The 27,114-nt window shown below is 41.8% G+C and overlaps 1 protein-coding gene across 2 annotated transcripts in view; it reads right to left on the bottom strand.

The window, feature by feature from the left end:
- Positions 1–2,579: 2,579 nt before the first annotated feature.
- The window catches only part of VEGFD (vascular endothelial growth factor D), a 51,276-nt gene continuing 26,741 nt past the window's right edge, over positions 2,580–27,114 (bottom strand). The window contains exons 3-7 of one of the 2 annotated variants that reach the window (XM_019495107.2): positions 24,969–25,159; positions 22,548–22,696; positions 19,202–19,299; positions 15,023–15,218; positions 2,580–4,816 (exon numbers count right to left, since the gene is read on the bottom strand). In XM_019495107.2, coding sequence (XP_019350652.1) covers positions 4,765–4,816; positions 15,023–15,218; positions 19,202–19,299; positions 22,548–22,696; positions 24,969–25,159 — 686 coding nt within the window. In that variant the 3' untranslated portion in view covers positions 2,580–4,764. Of the gene's footprint in view, positions 4,817–12,322; positions 12,992–15,022; positions 15,219–19,201; positions 19,300–22,547; positions 22,697–24,968; positions 25,160–27,114 lie in introns of those variants that run through there. The other variant, XM_006261078.4, reaches the window with a different exon arrangement.

Genomic DNA, 27,114 nt, shown 5'->3' with positions numbered 1-27,114 from the left:
GATACAGTGATGGCCTCTCTCCTTCACGTTCTCTGCTTGTGAAACTCAAACTCTACGGAAGATCTGCAGAAAGGGAAGTGGAACAAAAAGCAGGGATGGGAATCCACAAGTAGAAGGCGAGCATGAAGGGCACAGGAGATGCTACCCTCATATTTTTAAATAATATTTGTTAATGATCTCTCAACTCTCTCGATTGTATGCTCTTTATCCTGTAGGGAACTTCACATTTTATAAAGTTTGAGTTGTTTGGACGAAGTTGATTCATATGGGTGCATCTACACAAAACAATTAATGTGAAGCAATACACTTTAGAGCAGTTGGAGGTGGAGTAAACTGCTTCTGAGCGCAGCATCTACACATGTGCCAAGGACAGCAGCAATTTGAGCTGGGGCGGAGCAGGTTCAGGCTGGCAGGAAGCACAGGAAGCGGTCAGCCCCAAGCTCCGGATGGTGGTGGAGGGGCTGGCCGGGGCACAAAGGTGCAGAACTTGTGTAGCCATATGGGTAGGCAGCGGGCAGGAGTCAGGCCCCCAGCTGGCTGGGCTGCCCAGGTGTAATCTATGCCTGCAGTCACCAGCTATGTGTGCATTTCACTGCGCTTAATTACTCCGCCATAAGATAGAGCTGTCAGGGACTATCCCCAGATAGTCCCTCACAGTACTGTTTTACAGCAGAGCTAGTTAGCTTACTGTGTCCTAATACCAGTGCACATGGTGACACTTTCCTGTGGATCTAATTAATCTATTCTGCCATAAATCACATGTGAAGATGCACCCACTGTATCAGTGTAACATTAGTATCAGTGGTGTTAGAGGAACTGTAGATCAGAAGTAAACCAGTGGAATTTACAACAACCACTTCTCCCCGTTGTGTCCCAAAGCAGGAGGTAAAGTGACTTGCTTAAGGTCACATGATGTTAGCGGCAAGACAGGGACTGGAACTCAGGTTTTCCAGGCTAGCATCTTTACCACCGAGCTGTTCTTTTGCCTCTAGAAAGATTGATAATTACGCTTGCCAGATTTTTGGGGGTTTCTTCGTTGTAACCTCTCCAGTTAAGCAGAGCACACATGCCTCTCTCTCTCTCTCTCTCTCCAGATTTTGCCTGCACATTCCTGACTTTTTCAAATGTGGGAGCCTGTTGATACCTGATTATATTTTTCTTTCTATCCAAAAGAAAAACCAAGGACATGTGGAAGGTGTGAAGTGCTCAAATATTAGCAAGACTGGCATTTTCAGAAATTTGTGTTCACTTCATTAAGAATTAGCCATTATTTTTTAAAGCTATTGAATCTTACTTTATACACTAATGTGGAGAGCAGAGCTCAAAAGGCCATACATAATCTTGAAGTAGAGTGAAAGGCCATTCTCATTATCAGGGATCCTAGTTTTCCCTGATAAAAAATTGCAAATTCTCTGATAAAAACCCAAAAATCTATGGTTAAAATGAAAGGCTGCTATATATAGAGATACTAGTTGAATACAATGTTTTCTAGATACATTTACAATTTTAAAGCCATTTGGAAGCCTGCTAGTGCCTCAATCACTATAATAAAATAAATTCTAAATACCTATACATTTTGGTTTTTGATTTTGAGTTTTTATCATGGAAAATCAGAGCTCGCCCTGCCCCCGTAGCTAACAGAATGGAGGTCCAGGCCCGTCACCCCAAAGCCACAGCCCCCCCAGCTCTGCTGGTGCCCCTTACTCCCCCCCACAACCCTTGCTGGTGCCCCTCGCCCCACCTACAGCCCCCTGCCTGGGTCCACAGTCCCCTGCCCCACACAGCAACACCTGAGCCCTAGCTCCCACCCGCAGGAGGCAGAGGCCACTGCAGCGGTGTAAAGTGTGGACCCCGACTCCCTCTGCCCCTGCTTTCCCCTCTCCCTTCCCTCTTCCTCCCCGCTGCCTGTAGGAGCTTCCTCATGCAGCCCTGTACTGCCCTGCCATGCTGGGATGCACTGGAGGCCCCAGGGGAGGGCAGCAGGTTGGGAAGCCCGAGCCTGCATCAGGCAGCCCACTCCCGCCCCTGCCCTGTACATAGATCTGGGGGGCACAGGTCCCCCCTTGCCCCCCAGGACTGTAAGCAGCAGCGGGGAGCCAGCCCCAGACCCCACACCCCCAGACAAGCTGCCCATGGCTCTGCCTCACTCCCCACTGGGGCCCTGTGGTCATGCACAGTAGCTCCGACCCCCAAGCCCACAGCCCTTCCTAGCTGGGCAGCAGCCCCAGGCCCAGCCCCAGCCCCAGCCCTGCCCAATTACTGCTTCCCTATGGGGGCCTCAATCTCTCCCACCCAGACTTACCTGTGGGAACTGCCTGGCAGCTATGTGCATATAAATGCACACGGTGCCCCCTGCCTGACCACCCTCCTCCCCTCCCCCTTATCCCTCCCCCCCCCCCCCCCGCAGTCTTGCAAAAGTGCAAAATCCATCATTTTCTCTGTTTAAAATGAGAAATCTGAGTTTTCCTTGGGTAAAGTGGGAAATCCGTGTTTTTCTCCGTTTTCCCATGAGAAACAGAAAACCCAGATCCCTGCTCATCATATAAAAATTAAGAGTACTGTAAGAGGAAACTGAAGCATTCTTAGGTTATGAAATATGTATATTATGTCCATATGTTTAAAAAGTCATTCAAACTGAACACAGAAATAAGGGGCATGTCACATTTCAAACAAAGCTGTTTCTCCATTCTAGCAACCTTTTTTACAGTGAAAGTCATTTTAGTCATAACTCAAGAGCTAATGACATCAGTCAAAATACAGATTTGTCACCTATTTTATTTCCCTCACTTAAGTCTTCTGCATTGTTATAAATATCCAATGCCTAAATATCCAATGTTTTAAATCCATAATGCAATTTCTAATATATTGGTATGAAAAGTGGTATAAAACATTTATTTTTAAAAGTACATTGAAAATTTCAAAACACATAATTTCTAGCATCTTTCATAGAAAATCGACCCTAGGATTTTGTATAAATCTTCATGAAATTCTAATTGTTACATATCTGCTTCATAGATGCTTGTGGTGCCATTTGTAAAAAAGGGCCAGTGTCAGAATTTCCTTAGCCATTGTTTTTCACATGGAGAATTTATGGCCTATGTTGTGATGTTAAAAACACAGTGACCTTCTTGGGGAATCAGGAACATCACAGGGTGTTGGCATTTGCAGTGTTACTTCAACTCTTCATCTTTTTCACTTCCTGTTGTTTTGGGGAATGTTAGAAATATCCAGTACATGCAGTTTGTCCTAAAGGATAGTAACATGGAAAAAGACAGCTTCCAGAAGCAGAAAGTTTGCCAGGATAAGAACTTACTATAGAATAAATCACTTGCAACTCCTCTGTGCTGCAAGGACAGTAGTAATCTAGTAACATCCAAAAAATGGATGATTAGGATGCAGGATGATGGAGTATATCTTCCAACAAAGAGTCCAGTTAAATCTATCCTCGTCCCCAACAGGAACCTAAGGTAAGGCACTGATGGCATATGATGAATGTGCCATCGGTGCCTTCTAGGTCAATGGTGTCCAACTCACCTGACTCCCCAAGCTGGATCTGGCCTACAGGCCATATATTTTCCATTCCTGTTCTAGGACAGTCTGCAGGTGCCCCACAGGCTTGGGTGCATGGTTTTTTATTACTCTTACAGCTCTGTTAGATCTTGGCAACTATATCTGCCTCAGACAAGAAAGAAACCTAGTTCATATTATTAAACTTGCTATGTATATTCCACTAGTGAGTGATAGTTTGAGAAACGGGGGGAAAGGAAGGTGATCCTACTGTTCTTATGCATAGTCATAACTTTGTACAGTGGAGTTACTCAGACTAGGTAAAACAAATGTGTGCATAAATCATTACAGGATTGGTTCTAATCATTTAAAAAGATGCTACTGAAGGCAAAATAGATAAATATTCAGATACATTCACCATTCCTGCATTATTTTGTTACTGAACATCATCAGAAGCAGGCTCCATTTCTATGTTCAAGACAAGCTACAGTTGTTGATGAAATTTTCCTCTACTGATCCAACATTTTTATGTTTTGATCAGAACAGATGAACCTTATACCTTCAGCTATATCAGCTGGCTTTTGTGGTACCTTTGATAGCAAACTAGAAATTCTACACAGGTTCAGCTACTTTTAGGGAGCTTTAATTAATTATATTACTGTATTTACTCAAATACAAGACAAGGTTTTTTACCATAATTGGCATCAGGGAAAAAAACCGTTTATCTTATAGTTGCATACAAGCAATTCTCACTAAATACATTATCTATTATTAAATTGCTGCCAAACGCAGCATGTGCTCAGCAATGGAAGCCAACTATGAAGTTGATGAAATGCAGCCAACACTTAACATGACTGTAAAACACATGGTCCATATGCAGCAAACATGGTGATGGGAACCTTTTTTATTATTTACAAATTTTATTAAAAATATACTTATCACCCTACACTTGCAACACTCACATATTGAGTGTCCTTGTTTTAACAAAACACACGTTGCAAAAACAGCTACTTATCCACAAACATACAACTACACATATTAAACAACATACACTAATATCCCACAAAAAAACCTTACAGAATGCTTTTTCTTCAGTAAAACACCATGAAAAACTGTTACCTCAGTAACCACTTCTCTGCCCCTCCTATCAGTCCTCTCTGTTGGTTCAGTGAAACAAGTATGTCCAGTCCTTTTTCCTCCACTTCTTCTCTGCCTCTTCCTCTCTGATCTTTTCCTTGTTCCAATCTATGTAGTATTTCAGTCCATGCTGCCCCATCTCCAGGCACTCTCTTTCAGTGAAAGCCAACTCCTTAAAAATATAGAGACAAAGACAACTGTACCAGGGTGCGAGGCCCGGAGCAAATTGGCCTGTTTGGGGCCCGGACATAGCAGCAGTGGTGGGGGCAGGGAGAGGTGGTGAGCAGTCGGACATGAAGACAGCCTGGCTCCATGGAGCTCCCCAAAGTGCAGGGTCCAGGGCAGTTGCCCCAATTCACACACCCTCATCCCCACTCCGGGATGGCCCTACCCAGAGGTTTCTTACTTTCCATAAACTAGTTTTAACACATGCTAATAAAGTCCTTAATAATGCTTCATCCAGTCCCTTCGGTACGAGTCCATATTGTATCATCTCCCATGCTAGCAACAGGTTTATTTTGGTGACTCACAGAAAGCAGTGGCTTCTTTCCCACACCCACTTTGCATATGCACACTCCCAAAATATGTCCCACAATTTCTTCTTCCCTGCACCTCGCTCTTGGGCATCTTGATGAGCTCATCAAGCCCCATCTGTGTCACACCTTTCTCACTGGCAAGATATTTCTTAGAATCATCCATGCAAGGTCAGCATGTTCCCCTTTTAGTTCTTTACCTGCTACCACTCCCCACACCTCCTTCACTTATCCTTCTGCCATGTAAGCCCTTCTGGATCCACGCACTAAAGCTTCAACATTGTGATTTCAACCCTGATAAAGCTTGGAAAACCAAATGGAGTTCACAAGAAGTCTTAAATAAACTTCTTGCGATAGATCCAACACAGAAGGTTTTTGGTTTTGCTCTCCCATGACACTCATGGGCATCTCTAAACCATATCTGCACAAACCATGAGAGATGTGGATACCTGATGCACAAAAGGAAAATTAAGAACTCTCCTGTGTGTGACTGTGGTCACCCAGACCATGGAACATATAATAACTGAATGCCTGATCCACAAATATGAAAGAGGTATCACCAGGAAAGAGGTATCACCGCGAATCAAGGACAACAAGAAGTCCTTCTTTAGTTACATAGAGAACAGGAGGAAAACAAATGGGAGTGTGGGGGCACTGGTCAGCAACTCAGGACAGCTGGTTACTGGCACTCAGGAGAAAACTGAACTCCTGAATAACTACCTTGTTTTAGTGTTTCACCAGGCCAAGGGGAAAATCACGCCAGATAGGGTACAGAATGAACAGGGTAAGAATGATCGCCTTTCTATTATTGCCATAAAACTGCTGTGTGATCAATTAAAAAAAATAGACATATTTAAGTCAGCAGGACCAGATGAACTTCATCCAAGACTGCTAAAGATGCTGGCTGAAGTCATCATCGAACCCCTGACAAAACTCTTCCAAAACTCATGGTACTCTGAAGAGGTCCCTGAGGACTGGAAGAGGGCCAATGTTGTGCCCATCTTCAAGAAGGTGAGAAGGGAGGACCTGGGTAACTATAGGCCAATTAGCCTAACTTCTATCCCAGGGAGAATCCTGGAAAAATTCATTAAGGAGGCTACATGCACTAGGCTTGCAGAACATAGGATTCATCATGGGCAGGTGCCAGCCTATCTAGGTCCACCTGTATCTGCAGCCTTTCTTGCAGATACAGGCAGACCTAGAGTGACCACACTGCCCCATAACTTCATCAATGATTTGGATGTGGGGGTGAAGAGCTCGTTGGCCAAGTTTGCGGATGACACCAAGTTATGGGGAAGTGTGGTCACTCTAGGTCCGCCTGTATCTGTAAGATAGGCTGCAGATACAGGTGGACCTAGACAGGATGGCAAGTTGGGTGGATCAGAACCAGATAAAGTTCAACATTGAGAAATGTAGAGTGCTCCATTTGGGGATGAACAATCCCCTACAGACATACAGGCTTGGTAATGCCAATCTCACCAGCACTACGAATGAAAAGGACCAAGGTGTAATAATAGACCATAGTATGAACATGCGTTGGCAGTGTAATGCTGTAGCCAACAGTGCAAATAATACTCTGGCATGCATCAATTTTTCTACCTGGTGCTGTGCATACTTGGTCTTCATGTGTTATATTCTGGAATTTTGGTCTGCCATTGATGATGTCTTCCACCTGTTTCGCTTTCACCTCTGGGGTCTTGAATAGTATTGCCACTCTAGCCGCTTTACTTTCATTTGTCCCTGACTACCGAGATGGTCCCCATTTTCATCTATTCTCAAAGTGTTTATAATCCCTTTCCCTCAGTATCTCATATCCTGGTAGGCAGATGATGTCTGCCCTTATTTGTTTTAACATTGTTCTCATCTTTTCATTGTTAGTACGTTCCTGACATTAATAGAAGCTAATTATCACTTCCATTGTGCTAGTTTTAAAAACAGTGCACCTGTCCCTTAAAAGGATTTTTAAGGTTCACCAGTGAAGCTGCTTACCATGGTGGACTCCTCCCCCTCCCACACTCTCATGCCTATTGTTTTTGCAAGCTTGCCTGACTGCCTTTGCATTCAGGAAGGCTTCCCTTTTCCCATCTACCCACCACTACCTGCCTTCAGCTCACCACTCTGGTCTAGAGCCCAGGGGAATAAATGGTGGGAAGCTGCTCTCTGGCTCTGAATCAGACTCATTCCCCCCAGTTTCGAGTTTCTTTTTTCTTGATTTTCTTCCCCTGCATTTTCTTCCTTTTCCATCCCTGACTCCCAGGCTCTTTATTTGTTCCACCTTCATTTCTTCTGCTTGTTTGATTTCTTCTTTCTCTCTTTTTCCCACTTCCATGTCTGGGCTCTCTCCTGCTGTCCCCTCCCCTTTTTCTCTTGTTTCTTCTTGAGCTTCCTCAGTTACAGATATTACACTCCCCTCTTTCTCCTTTCCTCTTTGAAACAGCATCTTGTCTACCATTTCTACACTTACCCTATTTTCCCCCACTGTCCCTTTCTGATTTAAGTTGTTCCTCAGGGTTCTGACCTTGCTTGCATAGGCTTTGGGACACCTGTAGAATAAGTGTCCCTCCTCACACCTAGTGCATTTAAGAGACCCATGGCACTTTGCAGCTCTATGCCCATTCCTTTCACATCTGTAACACACTATGAGGAGATAGAGTGCAGAAAGGTGCCCCTCCTTGCCACATTTGCTGCATTGCTTTGGTTCCCTATGGTATATTATAAAAACCCAGTGGGGCCCCAGCTGGATCATGAATGGAAGGTGCTGCACCCTGCCTGGACTCCACTTATGGGCTCTCAACACAACTCATGCCCTCCATAACCCCATCCAAATACCATATCTGCCCTGCACCTTGTCTACACACATTACGCTTTGCACATGCAATTCCATCCACCTTTCTGTGTCTTCTGCCTTTAATAAATCCATATACATTCTTACTATAATCACTAATTTCCTTGACTTTTCCTCTGCTATAAACTTTATCCCTCTTAATTTCTCCCTCCCACATTCCTCTGTATGTTTCTTCCAAAAATTTTCATACTATTCACTGTTTCAGCAAGTAAACTCCCAAGTCTTTCCATTTTGAAAAGCAATCAGGCTGGTGAGATATTAGAGCTGCAGGCAGAACATCTCAAACATTGCCTTTTCCATGAACTCATATCTGGTCATTGTTGATCTCATTTGCATCCCGTCACTGATTGATATTGCTTCTATCCAAAGTTTCTGATCCTCCCTGGTATCTCTCAGTTAATCTTCTGTATCTTCCCATCATGCTGCTCCTGGTGGGCTGCCATTTCATCATGTTCCTGCCACTTTCTGGCTCATTTGACATACCTTCTCCTGCTGTTCCTGCTGTATCTCCCATTCTCCTTTGCTCTTATTTTCCCTCTGGCCCTGCTCCTCTCCCTGTCCCTACTGTGCCTCTGTCACTTTTGCTACTTCTGCTGTTCCTCCCATCTTCTTTATCATCTATCTTCTCCATCTGTCTTTAGACTTCCTTTTATGATCTTCATTTCACTTTTCACCTCCTGGTTGGTTGGCACAAATGCCATTGTTTTGAGCTCAGGTTTCCCTTCTCTGCTTCTTACACCTCAATGCTCCATTGATTCCTATCTCTGCCCTTAAGGCATTGATCAGGCTTTTAGCTGATCACTTGATCTTAACCCAAGAGACCAAAAAATGCTGATGAGAACCTACCACAAGGATAGATTAGTGTAGCCCATCTAAATAAGACATATGACAGTGCCTATTAAGCACAGTGCCCTTCACCACTGACTCTCTTTCAAGTCATGGTGAGCCACTACATTGCATACATGTTGACTTCTTCACTCCTGCCGCTAAGCTGTGTCTTTCTTTTCCATTTTCAATTACTCTTGTTTCTTTCAGCCTTAAATGTCTGGCAAACATCAGCAAATGGGGCCTGTAACAGGGAATCATAGCCCTTTTACCAGAAAGCAGGCTGGTCCCTTTAAGACCAGAACTTTCCAGGCACAGCCTGCTGGCAGGGTAGGGGTTAAAAGTTGAGCCTTGCTGGCTAGTCAGGTGACCAGATGGGGGCAGGCAAGAACTATAAAAACCCTGGGCTTGGTGGCTGTTCTCTGGCAACAGCCAGCGTGGAAGGATTTTGTGCATAAGAGCTGCACAGAGATGCTTGTCTGCCTGTCCACCTGCTGTAGGGGAACTCCTGATGTACTCCCAGAGAAGCTGCGACAGCCACAAAAGAAGAGGTGTAACAGATGGTGGGAAGCAGGAGCACAGAGCCATGAAAAAACAAGCTGGCATACTGCCTTATTTAATTGTTATTTTTTGTGGTTATAGCCCATGGACTTGATGTTTGTATTTTGACTGATAGACCAGTGGTTTGTGGTCAAGGCTGTAGGAGAGGAGGAGGCTTCATTAACACCTTGGTGCACAGTCATAAAAGGCCAAAGGACCTAGTGCACTAGGGGGTGTGTTTGTATAGGGTCAGTAGCCCAGAGCTTGCTGTAGGACTTTGAAGTCGGGTCCCAGTGGGGGGATCTTGGCTAGTAGCCCAAGCTATAAGAAAGGGCCAAGCCTGAAGAGGCAGAAGACCCAACATCTTGGTATCCAGGGGCACAGGGTAAAAGGAGGCCAGAAGGTGCGGCTCTATACTGAAAGCAAAAGGAGGGCCATGGGCCCAGAGAGGATTAAAGAGCTAGAGCCTCCGAGTCAAAACCTACCTGGTGGGTTTGAGCTAGTAGGCCTAGCTAGAGAAAGACAGGGGGAAAAGCCTGTGGTGGCTGAAAACCCCAACACAGAAGTACAACAAGCAGTCTCCTGCTTGTAAGAATATCTAAATAATATTTACATCAAGACATGGCAAATGAGTAAAGGAGGGATACAAGACAAAAGATAGAAGTGAAGCATTAAGGGACTTCAAGGGTGCGCTTCATAGGCCACTAGAATGCCGCCATCAGCAAGCCCATTAATGACCAGCTTTCTTTACTTCATAGGTGTTAACACTCACCTGTGAAGAAACAATTCATGTTAATGAGACTTCTTACTTCACAGCTCCTGCTGCTCTGTTTCTCCCCTTTCTGCCTTCATGCCCTGTTCCTGTTCATTTTAATTTTCCCCAGCTGGCTAGATCCAGCCTCCAAAACCTGGGACTATCTGGGCAATGCAGAATATATAGTTATCCTACTCATCCACATATAAATTTTTGGAGTGCCCCAGTTCCAGTCATGAGTGCGATGCTAATTAGAACATGATTCCTTTGTGTGGGGTTTCTGGAGTATACACACATACTGAGTAGTGCTGAGCTGTGGTGTCACCATGGCTTGAAATGCTGTTGACTCTGATTGGGCCCAATCTAATGAACTACATGGTAAATCATGAGCCTTTTGGCTTTGCACTAATATCATGCATAGTTTGTACTATATATAAGTAGGTGAAAAAATGTTGTTTGAAAGTGTGTTTATATGCTAAAACTTGCAGCAGTTTAAAAAATAATGTAACATGCATCAATTCTGGATGAACTAAGTCTATGGAAACTATATGCAAATTGCTACAGCTATGTTTAATTTCAAAGTTATTGTTTTGAAATTTGTTCCTTACTTCTATGTGCTTAGGAAGAGCAAATTCTGACAGAGCAGAGAGAGGGGATAGAGGCTGACAGGGGGAAAAGCTGGGGGAAGCAGAGAACAAAGGGCCTACCTGATCCCCCAGATTTATTTTCCCTACTATAGTAGTAGTGGGGACACAAATTCAAGACAAACCTTCAACAAAGTTATACATTTTCCGTATATAGAATCTAATTATTGTGGGGGCATCTTATAATCAGGGCTATCTTCTATTTGAATAAATACGGTAATTAAAAGTATCGTTTATTGGGAATGTCAATTTATTTTATGTTGACTACAGCCTTTCATTTTGCCAAAGATTTTTATAGCAAAACCACATAGTATTTCACAAGGTGGTTGGGGCAGTTGTAGTTTGTGGTGACTGAGCAGAATTTTTGGCATCTGAGAAGACATGAAAGAGTGTCTCTTGACACTAGGAAGGGTTAGTTTTCCTCTTCTCCCCACAAAGGATGCTTAGGTTCAGCTCTGAAACATTTGACTTTAGACACACTGTACTACCAAATTGACTCCTCTGCCCTGAGTTAGGGACCTAGACTCTATATACAGTGCATGGGGAGCATTAGGCACCTCAGAAGGGAACTCTTAGAAGCCAGCAAGCTAAGCACGATGCTGCTTATGGTAACCTGTACAGAACACTAGGCAGGAGGGTGAGGCCTCTGCTCCATCCACCTAAAGTAACAAGTGCCTAAGTGAATGGTACAGATTTCCCTTCCTCCTCTTAGGATTTATAACTATGAACATTCTCATGGAATTAGTTGCCTAAACCAAGTCCTTCATCACAAAAAGTGGAAGAGGAAGTAAGGGCATGACTTTATACCCAAAATCCGAGTAGTAAGAGGAGTCACCTGGGCAATGGGAGACCCAGCTTAAGTTCTTCCTTCTCTGCTCATTTTGGAGCAGTAAATTTAGCCCAACTTTCTTCCCCTTCTTCCTTAGGGAAGTGCCTTTACTTTGGGGCAGGTTGCTCTCTTTCTGTCAGGTTGAAGCTGTTCCACCTTATCTAAAATATGGACATATTCACTGAGCCAGAGAGAGGAGTGAGCAAGACTCCCTGACTTGGTGCTTAAGGCTTTAGTGGCTATTTTAAGTATGTTATGCAAAGTGGAACAGCTTCAGCAGAAGCTGAGATAAGTCTACCGCAACATACCTTATAGCTTAATGGGCTGAATATTAATGTACTATATCTGCATATAAATATCCGTTCCACAGCAAGCAGAGAACTCTGGAAGCAGGGCATTTATACATATACCTTTTTGTCCTGCGATGCACCGGAGATCCAGCATGTCCATATGCAAGCTGACATGCTTGGTGCTGCATTGCATGCATTTGTATAAATGGTGAAATGTGCATCAGCACTGGGAAAATGGGGGCGGTACACTTTTGAACTAAAACACCTTTGATGCAAGGGGCTGTGAGAGAATAGCTTCACCTTTTATGGGGTGTCCTTGGTTTTAATTTTGTCTGTGTGTGTGTGTGTGTGTATGTGTGTGTGTGGTTATTGTTGTTGTTCTGTTTTGCATTTATTTGAAATGACATCAGATAATATATGGATTGAATAACTGATGTATTTATTTTCTTATATACATTTAAATATGGCACATCTGACAGTAGTTGAAAATAAATTTAAAATGATAATCAAAGCTGGACAGTAGATCAAATAAGTCAGTGTTGAACATGTGAGAATCCAATCCTGTACACTGAAGTTTTGAAGAATATTTCAACAGAGGTTTGCATTAGCAAGGGATTGAGAGACTAAGTCTATTTAGTTTGAATTTTTATATAACTGGATGATGGCTGTCACCCTTTTACCAATTTCATCCTCCATATTACAATGTTGAGTTGGCTCTTACCACTGTTCCTCTTCTACAGCCGGTAATCCTTCTACTATAGTTATCCATTACAGGATGGCTGCCAATGACCCAGAGGATCTACTAACAGTTAGTGATTAATCTAATAAATAAATGCAGACAGGGTTCATTCTTCTGCCAATAAAGTGGAAGATGTCCATGTTTACTAATGATTTAAAGGTCAGTGACAGCTACTTTGCAAAGCAGTGTATTGTTGGGAAAGAAGGGTAAGGCAAGCTTGATCAAGGATTTTCTTTGCTTTGGGATCCATGAGAGCCTCTCTTCTCCTTTGGACAGCGACAGTGCCTTGAACATACTGGCTTTGCAGTTGGGCACATTCTGGGTTGGGATGGGCACCTGTCTTCACAGCTGTTTGACAAGATAGAGAGGGAAAGAAATAGAAACATGATAACACTCTGCTTTTACATTCTTCATAGTTTTTAGCATCTTAGCTTATTAACCCCAAATGACATGCTCTCATTTGAGGGAAGTTTAGGAGGTCATGGACTGGAAAGATTCAGTATCTCCATGCAAAGTGAAACCTTAAATTAGAGTTGTCAACTTTGTTAGACACAAGGCACCCCTCAGAAAAAACTAGTTCTTAGTTTTCACTGTTTTTTCACTACAGAAAAAATAATAGAGCAATTCTCTTGTTACAAAGAACTCAGAAAGACAAGTCAGAATGTTTTTAACACTGTGGACTCCTATTTGAAATCTCTAGGTTTATCTTGTGAATCATATTTGTATACTTAATGTTGCTACAGCATCCCGGTTGAGAGTCACTGCCTGAGATGCACAGAGACATCTGTATGGAAGACTGCTCATTCCACGTTGGTTCATTGGGTACCTTCACACTAACAATATGTCTTACTATTTTCCAAATTTCTGCACATTTTCACAGCAGCAGCCTGAGAGTGTCCCAAGGTATTGTGATTTAAGAGCAACATGATTTCCAATCAGATTCTCATGTTCTATGGTGCCAGCAGGGCACAATACTGAAGATAGTGAGTGTTTCCTTGCTTCATCACCTTTTGGACTCTAAATCCTGCAGACTCTTCATTCCACAGACTTCCAAAAGAGGAGCTTGCCATGAGGTCTCAGAAGGCAGGTAGTGATGGTGTAGAGCTAGGAGTCCCTGTCCTGTCCTCCTGAACTTCCCTCAGGATAGCAGGTGGCTGCTAGTTGACTATTACTGAAATCATGTTACGTGCTTCTGAATGATGTAAGAGGGATATAACTGAAGACATAAATGCTCTACTTATTCATGAGTCAAGATAGGTACAACACAGGCAGTGCAAACTTCCCTATGTTGCCACAGCATGCCTTAGCCATGACCTAGACTCTAGACCTAGGTCCTAGAGGGACCATCAGTCTGTATGAAAGACTAGTCAATTTCTATTCCCATTCAGCCCTTGAATCTGTGATAGGGCAGTGCATAAATATGTTTACTCAGTGCAGTGCTATATATATATATATATATATATATATATATATATATATATATATGCATGTATGGATGTATGTGTATGTATATGTATATATGATGATATTTTCAACACATGACCTGTTCACTATGAATTAGACTTAGCTGGTTTCCCAAAGGCCACGTACCAGCGCTCAGATTGTAACAACCAACAATACAAGTGACGTGGACTGAATTTGAATACCTAAAAATGGAAAGCTCCATATCCCACTTCATATCCTTTGTGCCTTATAGTCTCTCTAGCTAAAATATAGATAAAAATGTATTCATTTACTATGGCAAAAAAAAAGGGTTTGTGTTTAAATAGCACCTTTTCTCCAAAGATCTCAAAGCACATAAATTAAACAAACCTCCCACCATTCTCCAAGGTAAATACTGTAAGTATTATGAGTCAGGTAACTCATCCAGGGTCTCACAGTCCATCCATGGTAAAGTAGAACCTACAGGTTCTGACTCTCTGCCCTCTGCTTTAATCATGAAAAATATATCTGTACTACTTCTCCAGCAGTCCTACTCTCAAGTAGGCCATGTAGACCTACTCCTACTCTGCACATGCCAAACCAGAAACGAGGCAGTAGAGTTTCACTGAGGGTGCTCTTGTTCAAGATTTCTGCCTCTGGAATACTGAGAGCAGCAGTGCGAATTGTCCTTAGTATGTCATATCTCCTAGTTTTATTGCATGCAGAGTGGGAATGAGTAGGTGGGGTATGCTCAGGAGAGGCATCCCTGTGAGTGCCAGGGAAGCAGTGTAGATATATCCTAAACAAGAATGGACTGTATCCCAGGGAAAAAAACTGGTGAATGCACCTGGATGACAATTTCAAAGATCATCTGCATTGCTTAACTGAATGGAACGTGTTGTTCATGATATTCAGTCATGGTAAGTATTGTGCAATTGAATGGGAAGGAACAGTTACCTGCAGTTTTCAGCATGAAATATCTTGTGTTTCTGAGCACAGCTCTCCTGGCTCTCCTGACACAAATAGCAGCTGCAGTTCTCTTTACTTTGAAAGAAATCAATAGGACATTTCCGTTTGCAGATGCACTCACAATTATCTTCATCAAATTCCATATGTTGTCCACACATAGCCAGCTCAGCAAGAGGAGGGAGTCCTATAACAAAAGATTAATTTTTGAGCAGTAAGCTACTTTTGATCAATTCCAATCCTCTATATACACATAGTACCTCAGTTGAAATCACTACTATGCATTCATGTATACATGAAGGTAGCATCTAGTCTATGGCATGTCTATTATGTGTTAATATGCTGGAAGGGACTCCTGTGAAATGCAGAAGCCTTCTGTGAAAATCCACCACCACCAAAATAAAGACATGGTTGTGATCATTCCTTTCAATCTCATCAAGTTACCCACAGTGGATACCGCTAAATCATCTCTACATGTGATGATCTCCCTAGATATACCTGACTCTGAATTGCTAGAAGTTTGTTTTCAGGCTCTACCAGATTACATCAAAACAGCAAGTGTTTAAAGCAAAAATTGTGAAGGAAGTTAAACCTGGATGTCTTAGAGTTTACACATGCATGTGCATGCACACACACACTCAATGTTCTATGCTACCTATCAAATCAGGGTATTTGTTATCACAGATAAAAAGTATAGGCTAATCTAAATCCATTTACTAAGCAGTACATTTTCCTTGTTGATTATAGTAATCAGAAAACATTTTGTTTCAATGGTAAAAGAACAAACCCAATGACTGTACTCCTCAGCACCTGATCACTCTTCAAACATGTTAATCCTAACATACAACATATGATCTATCACAGCAAAACAGGAACACTTGTGAGAGCCCTTTAAGATGTCGGCAGCACATCCCTGGTTAAAGGTCACAGAATATAATGTGTCACTGGAAAGGTAATTTCCTGCAGTTTTACAATTAACTCTTGGATTTAACCACCTATGGCATGTGGAATGTAACCTATGTCTATGACCTCTGAAATCTGAGCTCTGATCTCCGTGGGCAGAAAGGATATGTGGGAGACCCAGGCTTTCCTACTTGAAAGAAGCCTTCATTACTGTTAATTTAGCACCAGGAAATTAATACCCAAATGAAAATAAGAACCAAATATTATTTAAAGATGCACAGATTCTGCCTGGATCATGACAAAACTATTCTCCATGCCCACTCCCTTGATATTATGACCCTTAGCATATCTGAATTGTTAGTTAGTGTTTAGTACCCTCTTTGCTTTAGCCTCAAAGTCTTATTTAAATTAATTTGTCCAAGCCACATCCAAAATGCACATATTTTTTAAAAATGATTGTTTATCATTAGAAATATTTGTTCTACATCAGCAAAACACATACTTCAGTACATCTGTACATTAATTTTATTGCAAGGTCACAGAACAAATGTCTATGTGTTAGCTGTAATATAAATTTGCGTTCCTTTGGTCTTCCTCTAAAATACTGACTTCGCCACTACAGCTAACATACCAAACTTGATGGATGAATAATCTGATGCAGGTTGACATAATGTCCCTGAAGGATCACTAATGCTGGGTTTTTGTCTATTAATTCTAAAAGATTGTACCAGGCAAAAGAGTTTATGGAGTTATTCAGTTATATTTTTGGTCTCTGGCCAAAAAAGCAAATACTTGTCAACTTGCTTTTATTATTGACTTGGCTGATATATTCATTCATTTCTTGAATGCAAATTTATATATAGTACAGACAGAAGATTTCTTTCTGTTTCCATGAAGTACAGTTTTGATAAGAACCTCATTTTGACTAGTTCAAATTATTCCCTATATGAATGTAAATATTACACAGTGCTTAGGGTGAGTTTAATACTTCTGAATATGAAAGATTCTCCAGACTTATAGGAGTTGGTTTATTATCCCCATAGAAATTTTTCAACAGATTTCTTTGACAGATTCTAGTCTTTTCACCAAGAGTAGGGGAAGGATAGAAGTAGTTCATAAAAAATATTTGGGTTATGGTTTTGTACCAAGTTAAAAGCTTTCTTGGAAACCATTCCTAGCCATAATCTCCATCAACTTTATTTACTTTTTATCCAAGACCTTGCTAATGCAAACCCTTACTCTCATACTTAGCTCCATTGGCATTAGTGAGTTGGCTCAGGTCTTATTTGCATGCCAGCGGGCCTTGCTACACGTTAATTTTAGGTGGCGCTTAGAGCTTTTAATCTCTGGATTGTCTGCATATTAATACCTGAAACTAGTTTTAAGCACACTTTAAGCAGTTTACTTTCACCACTCCATGGCAGGTTTATCTCTGATCTGTGTTACCCAGCTTGTATTCCATGAATGTCTGGCCATTCCCTAGAGATGAGCTGCCCAAGTTGCAGTCCTCCAGCATCCCAGGTTACAGTGTTCCCTCCCCCACCCTCTTGTTCTGTGCGGACACTTTTAATCTCCTGAACTCTGCTGCCCAGGGGGTGGCTCTGGCACCAAGCTAATTCCTCTTCCGGCCCCCAGGGGTGTGACCTTCCCATCCCCAGGAGTACAACCCTGTGCAAACAGCCTGCAGAGCATATGCCAGCTAGCCAGACTGCAGGACACAGATGGGTCCAGGAGTGCAGTCTGGAGGGGTAGGGTGGGAACAAAAGAGGAGGCCAGATCAGGTCCCCATGAGCTGGGGCTTCCTTCCCAGGGTAGGGACAGTAGCTCCCCAGACACACCTTCCTTTACTGCTCCCACCTTCCAGCCACCCCAAGAAGCATGACTAGCACTTCCCACAACCTAATCCCAATCCCAATCCCAATTTATTAAAACATGAGGTCTTCTTTAATTTACTTAAGTCTTTTTAAAATCTTTTTCTTTTGTCCTTTAGCGGTTTATTTTACCACCTTCTCCCACCCCCATTTCCATACCACCTCCCACTTCACTACCCACAACCATCCCACTAACTCCGTCCCACAACTTCATGTTCCTGCCCACCCCTCTTTCAGACACCCACACCTAAGCAGGGATTGAATGATGTCCTGGCTCACCAGCCCTGTAATGGCAACTCACAGCTGTAGCTCCTAGTCAGGCCCATGCTTGCCAGCTCTCTATTGGCAAGTCACAGCTATGCAGGTGGGGGACAGTCAGAGAAGGTTTTTAGTTTTAAGGTGTGACTGCTCTAAACTGGAGCTCGCACTAACATGGATCAACATTTAAGCAGCAAAAAGTGAAACATCTAACAAGCCCCCCAATCTCTACATCTACTCCCCGAGTGAATGAGGTGAGAATTGGGTACTTGTCATGGGTAACATGAAATGGCTAACATACCAGCCACAGATCTAGCTGAGCACTAGTGGAGAAGATGACAAACCTTGTAACGGCTGTGCCCAGCATATGATGTAAGCACAGTAAGCATTTTACTTCAAAGAGGTGTCTCAGAAGCACAAGGCCTCTTGGTTTTGGTTTGCTGCCTGTCTGATCTATGAGAGCTACTCCCATGTGAGTAAGGATCAAGGCAGGATTAAGCTCTGAAGTCCCAAATGGGCAGGTGAACTGGGAAACAGAATTTGACAATCTGCAGATTATATGATCCACCGGATTTCATTGAGGGGTTTCATACATAAACTGTATGAGAGCAGAATTTGGCATCTAGTTTACATGCCAATATTTTTGGCAATTTGTTTATAATTAAAAAAACCCCAAACCTTACAAGCATTTTTGTATTGATCAGTAGATGAGGATTACTGATTGTAAAGGCCCCTAAATGAGTAGAAATGTAATTCCTTCTAATATAACACTCTTCATTATTGCAGTGGCTAATAAAAATAAATGACCAGAAGAAAATGAGATGTGGTAATATTATATTGTAGTTGTTTTCAACATGTTTTCAACTGATTTATTATTAAGTAATAAGGCAATGCAATCTTGTAATTTAGAATCCAAGTGAATTCTTAACTAATGTGAAAAAGAATCTTAATGCACCTTCTCAGTGTTGCAGATGGTAAAAGTGTCGGTTAATATGACGACAGACAACGTTCTTTGGGTAAATCTGATATCTTTTATTAGACCAACTCAAATAGTTGGAAAAATTCTTCTTTGCAAACTTTTGGGTACAAATACCCTTTGTCAGGCTGAGAAAGCAACAGTTATTATGATTACATTTACCTTCTCTTCGGTTGGGATGCTGTGTGTCCACCACACATTCACATTTGTCACTGTCCCATATCCACCCACTATGGCAAAGTTTGTTGGAAAAAGGGCATCTAGAAGGAAAAGCAATATAATCATTTATATAAAAAAAGTTTCAAGAGAATTACTGTTTTTATCTGAAGAGATGAGTCTGCTAGTTTGCTCAAGCCAGTTATTTACAGCTAGATCATCCAAGTGTAATACACGAATAAATGGCAATGATGTGTATTATTACTTCAAATAGAAACCCTGGGACCACCCGTATTCAGGCTCCAGTTCAACAATGCATTTAAGAATATGAACAGTTAAATTATCTTGAATGGGATTATTCCTGTACTTACAGTTAAGGACAGTTCCATAAAGAGACTTAGATACGGGGTGCCTCGCTTTAGGTACTTGTCCCCTGGGTGATAATTTCCTACCCAGTCAACAGGGAGAACCTGTCCTCTAGAAATAGCATTTGTAGCAGCACTGAACAAGGCAATGTGTCAACCAACCAATAGAAATACTGAACAAAGAGGGGTGTGGCTAAAATGTCGCCTCTCTCCTAGAGTTGGGCACCTCCCTATAGCCTTGAGCGATGGACATTTCTGAGATTCACAGTCCAAAAACTACTCCTGGACTTGAGTGTCTAAGTTCTCTTTTTGGGCATAAATGACACGCTCACTTTTTAAAACAGGGCTAAAGAAAGAGGTGCTCCCCTTCCGTTACCTGCTCCCTTACCTTTTCCATACTACTCTGTTAGTTGTAGCACTAGCCCAGGAAGTGGGAAAACCAAGTGGGGCCCTCCTCAGGCTCAAGTGGCTCAAACCCACAGTTTTCATCTTCACAGAGGCTACCCTAACCACCAAGCTAGAGGCAGGGCTGGGCTAGTGAGGCACTCCTAATCCCTGTTGTTGAAACTGAGCCACCATCCAACCAGCAAAGCAAGATTTGAGAGAAAGAAAGGAAGAGGGAGCTTAACTGTAACTCAGAGATGGGGTCAGTCCCCTAAAGGGAGTCCTGGATTCCTCTCTCTGCTTCCAACATTGTCTGTGGCTTTTATCCAGTGACTCTGGAAACACTGTAAGAAGTCCTGAGAGCAAGGACCAGAATTCACAACACTCCTCCAAGCTGGGCATCTTTCTTCCTGGATCACTGATACATGCTCCCTCTTGTTTGCTTTCTCACCCCGCTTATCTTGTAGTCATAGCTGCAGAGTGGCACAGCTTCAACGAGATGGATGGAAAAAGTCCTCTCTCCGGTTTCAGTCTCATTTATGGCCTGGTGATTAGGGCACTTTTCTGGATGGTGGAAACTGAAGAATTGAATCCCTTCAGGGACAAGTTTCCTAATTATTGGGTGAATACTTTAACTTCTGGACTATGAAAAGTAGGCAGTGCTGGTACCACCATCAGCTATGTTTGTGAATGAAAGAGGCTGTGGAATGATATGCTTTGTGCTGAAATCTATCCTTCCAGTATTTGTTAGATGTTCTATGAGCATACTTACAAGATAAGGCCCAGGGTTGTCAACCCAAGACAATTTTGTTGCTGACAATCTACAACATTTTTACTGACATTTACACTTCTTTACTGACATGTTTTACATAATATAAATGTAACCTTTCTGCCAGGCCTTTATTCTGCCAGGCTCTGATTCAAATTTAGGGGTTTAACACAAATGGTAGTAAAAAAGTTTGGTTGTCAATAAAAATTTTGGAAATTATCAGTATTTTTTTTCTTAAGTTGGCAGCCCTGCTTGTCTGCAGCAACTGCTTTACTCACCTTAAGTGTACCCTACTCACCCTACATCCTGCTACCCTTAACTGCACCTTGCACTTTGCTGCTGCACGCATCCCATCCCTTAGTCTTACCCTCACTAGTCTTGCCCCCAACCCGGGCATAGACACCTAAAAAAGGACTACTGTTTCCCTACCTAGGACGCAGAAGTATTACGGGCAGGCAACAGGATGCGGCAGTAGCAGCAGCACATGGTTGGAGGCTAGGGGACTACAAAACCCTGAAAAAATGCTCCCTGAAGGGTGTTGTGCTCCTGCTATTCTCTGTCTGTCCATCAAGCTTCTGACTGCTTAGTTTTTGTATGGACAGCTCCATTTTTTTAAGGACTTTATGGATAAGCATTTTTAGCCTTGCTTTTATAGACTTCCATAACTTTATAGACAGTTGGCAATGATGATAAGGCCCCTCAGAAACCTTAGGTACAGTGACACCTATTTTGTAACTACTAAATTGTGTAAAATAGTGCCAATGGTGCCAAGATGCTCAGATCAGTCACAAGGTCATGCACAGTCCCATGACATAGTAGTGCCAAAGGTGGTGTGTAGACAAAATATGAGGCATGTGTGCACAACACTTTAAAGCGGGCTAAATGCTTTTGCACTGCTTTAATGGTGTTGGTGTTTGCACACCTCGGTGGCATATTGCAAATTAATTTGAGCTACTGTAGGAAATTTGGCAGCGTAATGTACCTTAAATGACATGGGGTGCAGCAAATTAAAACTCCTTCAAGGAGATTTAGTTTGGTGGTTGCCCCTACAGCCATGGAATGAAGCACTGGGCTCTGCTCAGCTTCACGGCTCTGCAGGAAGCCCTGCAGGCAGCCTGACAGCAGCCCGGGAAAGCAGGCTCTGCCCAAGAAAAGTGGTGAGCCTGATCTTTTTTTCTTTTTTTTCCCCTGGAGCCTGCCTGAGCATGTGCAGCGTCTCAGTGCTTCTCTCTGTGGCTGCGGTGCTCCCTGGGACTGCCCAAACCAGATGCCTGAGGGTGGGTGCCGCTGCTGCAGAGGCAAGCACCAGCCTCACCCGCCCCTCCCCCCCCGCCTCACTCCCCCCCAACTGCTCCACCCACTGGCAGCTTGCCCTTGTCTCCCCACTGGACAGTCAGGTGGGTCAGTGGGGTGTGTGCAAGACGTGGGAGTTTAATCAGTCCTAAATTCAAGCAGTGTTTTTTAAAACCCACTGCTTTAATTTAGGGCCCCCATTTCATCTACACATGCCCTAAGGATTAAGACAGGTTTTTGTAGATTTCATTCTTGTGCTTTAGGTGCCTAAGTCTTTTTTTTGGATCTGGTCTTTAGTGAATTGGACCTTAATCTGCATGCCAGACATCAGATGTCCATTAAGTTACTGAAATCTGTTTAACTCAGGTTTGGTTTTGGCTCTGTAAATTTGAAGGGAACCCAGGATATGTGGAAACAGGCATGAAAATAAGAAATGAAAGAAAAATTACAGTGACTGAGTGACAAGGAAAAAGCTGTATAATAAAAAAGCTGTTAGTGTTGTATAATCTGTGTATAATATTTTGTAAAGAGAGGTTCCTACCTGTCCTCCTCTGGATACTGGACTGATCTTCGTATGATGGTATAAGGGGGACGCTGAATATTTGATGAGCACTTACAACCAGTATGGTTGGCAATTTTGACTGGCACTGGCTCTGGCACATTTGTCAAAGGAACTGAAATCTCAAAAAGCTGAAAGGATGAAACATGCTTTTCAATTTCTACTTTATAGTTTTACTTAAAATAAGTTATATACTAACTTCCTACCCTCTGCCTTTATTTCCCCTCACCTTCCCTATTCTCCTCTGGCAGCCACCATGGGTATGATCTAAGTTAATCAAAGGGGAAAAGTAAACAATGTCTCTGAAGTACAAACTGCTCAGTATGGCAGCCTCAGGACTAAGAAAGTGAAGTACTATAAATATTATTTAATGAGCATGCCATGAATTGGGAAAGTGCTTTGCAAATGCAACAAATGGTCTCATCATTATTTTATAGCAAATCTGGAAAGCATGCAGAAAACTGGAATTTGTTATTAGATACATAATCTATTTAATCTTAGTCATTTATGTAGCTACTCATTGATCTTCTCTGTCTCTATTTCCATTGGTTATTACACTGAGAAACCTATAGCTTTTCCGAAAGGAAATAAATATCTTTAACAAAAAAAAAATCTTTTTTTTTCAGTAACATGGGCAAAACTCTGGAGTATGTCCACTGTTTATTTGTTTTTTCCTCAGTGACCGGATTTTTATTGTTGAAACTAAGAGCAGTATTTGGCTCAAAGGCTTTTGAGAATGGTTATTTTGAATAAAATTAAAGGAATGTTGAACTCTAAAGAACTAAATGTATTTTATTTATTTTTTAAATCTTATGAGCAACAGTTTCAAAGATAAATGCATAAAATATTTTTAGCCTGACCCAGACCTCTGAGTTGCTAAGACATCTGTGGTATATTGCCAACAGCTAATAAGAGCTCTCTCCTCCTGACATGGAATGGAATCAATTAATGAACATCTACATAGGACGTATTAGGCTTGATTCACTCTTTCAACACTTCATTGTATTCTAGTATAACTCCATTGAAACCAGTGAAAGCACACTGATACAGGACTAGAATAACAGCTAGGAATCAGACTCACTGCTACTGGAATGCTCCAGCTAATTATCTATGAATTTAGTGAAAGTACAAAAACTTTCTATTACTAGGACTAATATGTTGCTATAGAAGAACTAAAGCTGTAACTATAAAGTCACATGATGGAAAAAACTCAATTACCTTGGGCACGTCTACACGTGCCCCTATGGCAGCGTTGTTACTGTGCCTTCATTTGGTACTTCTTTTGTTAGTACTAAATGATGGTGCAGTAACAGCCCGCACTACACTGTGCAGTGGCATGTGGTTATTTTTAGATGCTATATTGCCATAGCAACATACTATACTGAGGGAGTGCATTGCTACAGCGATGTAGCGGCAATGTCATGGTTTTTGCCCACAGATGATGTGTTGCCCTAGCTCATTGCTATGGTAATATAGCATTGCTTGTAGATGCAACTACTACATTTAAGTTATTTGCTGCCTGCTACTACTTTGCTGCACCTGACTAATTATTTAAGTCTACATTTTCAAAAGTGACTCGTGACTTGGAACAACTCAAAATTGGAGCATTTAATTTAAGATATGTGATTCTGTGAGAGTAGATACTCTGCACTTTTAAAATTCAAGAACCTTTAAGACTTCTAAACCTAGACACCCAAAATTACCAATCAAGGTTTTTGTCACAGCTGTGAAAAATTAAGTCTTAATTCTTAGGCACCACACATCAGAAATTCCAAAAGAATCTATTTGCTCAGTAGTATGGGGAGTTTCCAAGAGCCATCAGGAAATTCTGGGTCCAGGTAACAATAAATATTAAGAATACAATAATTAAGCTTATTGACATCATCTTTCACTGGGTGCGTCTACATGTGCATGCATGGGCTGTAGTTATGGCACATTAAGTTTAGTAACTGTAATAACAGGTATTAACCCAATGCACAGTAACCAGTGCTATGGCACAGTAGTGCCGATGCATGAATTTTTAGTGATGCTAATGCACTGTAGATTAACTCTACTGTGCATTAGCACAATATCATGACTTCTGTCATGACGTGCGAATGTGCAGTAGAATTAGTCTACTGAGCATTTAGTGTCTCATGTAGACATGCACACTGGTTCTGATTCTCCAGTCTTAGACTTTGTCTAGTCATTCTTACTTGTATAGAAAACAAGCTAAATAATCTTTCCCAAGGTTGTATTCACTTTAAGTAAATAAAAATTAAGAATTTTTTTATGGTTATGAAAATGCAGAGAATGACTCTTAGGCACAAGTAGTTCCATAGCAGCCTTGGAGAGACCCAACATCCTTTTATCCCTCCTAGTCTCCAAGTAAGAAAATAGAAAAAAGATGAATAGTCTCGTTACCGTTTTTGAAACGTAAGTTGTGCTTGTATTCATGCAGCTCAGGCTCTCCTCATTGCAGCAGCCTCCACATCGGAACACATTCACGCAGGGAGGCTTAAAGAATTTGTTGGTGGTTGTACCCAGCTCCTTGGCAACTTCCACACAGGTTTCCCTTGGCACACACTGAGTTTTTTGCCACTCCTCATCTATGACTACAGAAAGAACCATCATCATGAACAAAAACAAGAAAAAATTAAATGCTTGATTTAACGATGTGTTGGATAAATAACGTGGACTTGGAATTTTGTTGGCCATTTACAGGTTGGCTGATAATGTTGGTTAACAATTTTTGATCAAGAACCAAAGAATGGCTGAAAACAGAAGTATCATGCCCATTAAATGGATTAAGAGGTTATTGTGCTAGGGTTTGCTTTTTGAGGTTTATTCTCTTCCTTAACTATAAAACATACGGAACTGGAAACTCACCTGGTTTTAAGGACTGCAGATCCTCTGCTTTCAATGGAAAAGTGTTGATTTACATTGGCTAAGGATCTGGTCTATCATCTATTTCTGTACAAGTAGAGTCAATTTTTACCCTTGTTTACAACACTGTAAATCTGAAGTCTTATTATCAGTACACAGTTGGTTCAAATTACTCTAGTGTAAATGTGAGCAGAATAAAATTGAATCTGTTCAGGTGGAGAAACAGAGTAATGAGATTCTAGTCAGATGTTTTTAATAGGTCCACTGGGTCCAGGCGGGGAGCAATGATTCCAAACCATCTACTGAAATCTAAGGCAAACACACTCCCACTTTAGTGTTCTCAGGAGTTTAAAGACTGAATAACAAAAATATAAATTTAAGTATGATTTATCTATTCAAAACATCATGACAGCTCTCAAATATTGAATTTTTGCAGACTGGCAGTTTTATTTTAGGATGACCTCTCAAATTTTGACTGTGAGAGAGAACAATGCTTTAACTATTCAGTTAACCAGAGAGTGAGAAAGGAACAGCTTGGTGGAATTTGCCATAATTACATATCAAAATGATTTCTTGTATCATTAAATGCGGTCTTCTTTCCTTCCTCTATTTTCATAGGTATTTAACTACCTAATACAAGCATGTAGAGACCCTCAAGAGTTATTGAGCCTTTGTGTTCTTGTAGAGCTATGAAAAGCATTTTTCCATTAGCAGCTTACCTCTAGCAGTTTAGCAGTGGTCCAGGGCAATTTCTGTCATGTTAAGAAAATCTCTAATATGAAACAGAGCTCAGTCCTACAGAAACTTTTAAAGAAAAAAAAAATGCCAAAATGCTGTTCTTAACCCTAAATGTTAAAGTTTATCCTCAGATGTGCATTCACATTTCTCTTTTAGACCTTTTATTACACCTGCCTATTATATAAACCATTTCCTAAAAGAGGGTCACTGAGGCTCTTCATTTAGTCCTTGAAAGTTTTGTTTTCCCCTTAATTTATCCTCATTCTTTCCCCCCTGATAATAATTAAAAAGATACAAAAAATAAGATGCTTTTAAATGTCTTGCACATTTAGGGTGAAACTTCCATTGTTTTTAGTAGAACTATGATTTTACCGGAAGGCTACAACACTAAAAAGGACCGAACCTGGAAGGTTGCTTCATGCTTAATACGAGGAAAAACTCCTTCACAGTCAGGTTGTCCAGACTGTGGAATAAACTCCTTCCAGAGGTGGTGCAGTCACCTACCCTGGAGGTTTTCAAGAGGAGACTGGACAGTCATCTCGCAGGGGTCACCCCAGTTGTCTTCCTGCCTAGAGCAGGGGGGCTGGACCCGATGATCTGTGAGGTCCCTTCTAGCCCTTAACAATCTATGAATCTATGAATACTTTAGGTAGACTCTATCCTACCTTCAGGTACTCAAAAGGTATCTGATTCTTAGAGTGTACTCAGTGCTTGTTGACAATCAGGCCTTTTCAAAGTGCTTCAGATTGAGGGCCCACAAGTCACTTGTCACATTTGCAAGTCTTGGCTGCAGGGGCTATTTTCTAAGGCTTTGCAAGGCTTTGGACAGAGCTTCGGATTGGGAGAAGCTTCAGACACTCCGGGGTCCGAAGCAGCGTATCCGGGTTGAAGCGCTGGCCTCATTTGGCTTCCCGAAGTGGTTCGGAGTCACCTCGGAGCCACCTCT

Source organism: Alligator mississippiensis, chromosome 1 (genome assembly GCF_030867095.1).
Source record: "Alligator mississippiensis isolate rAllMis1 chromosome 1, rAllMis1, whole genome shotgun sequence".
Classification (NCBI taxonomy): domain Eukaryota; kingdom Metazoa; phylum Chordata; order Crocodylia; family Alligatoridae; genus Alligator; species Alligator mississippiensis.
This window is presented reverse-complemented; position numbering and strand designations above follow the sequence as displayed.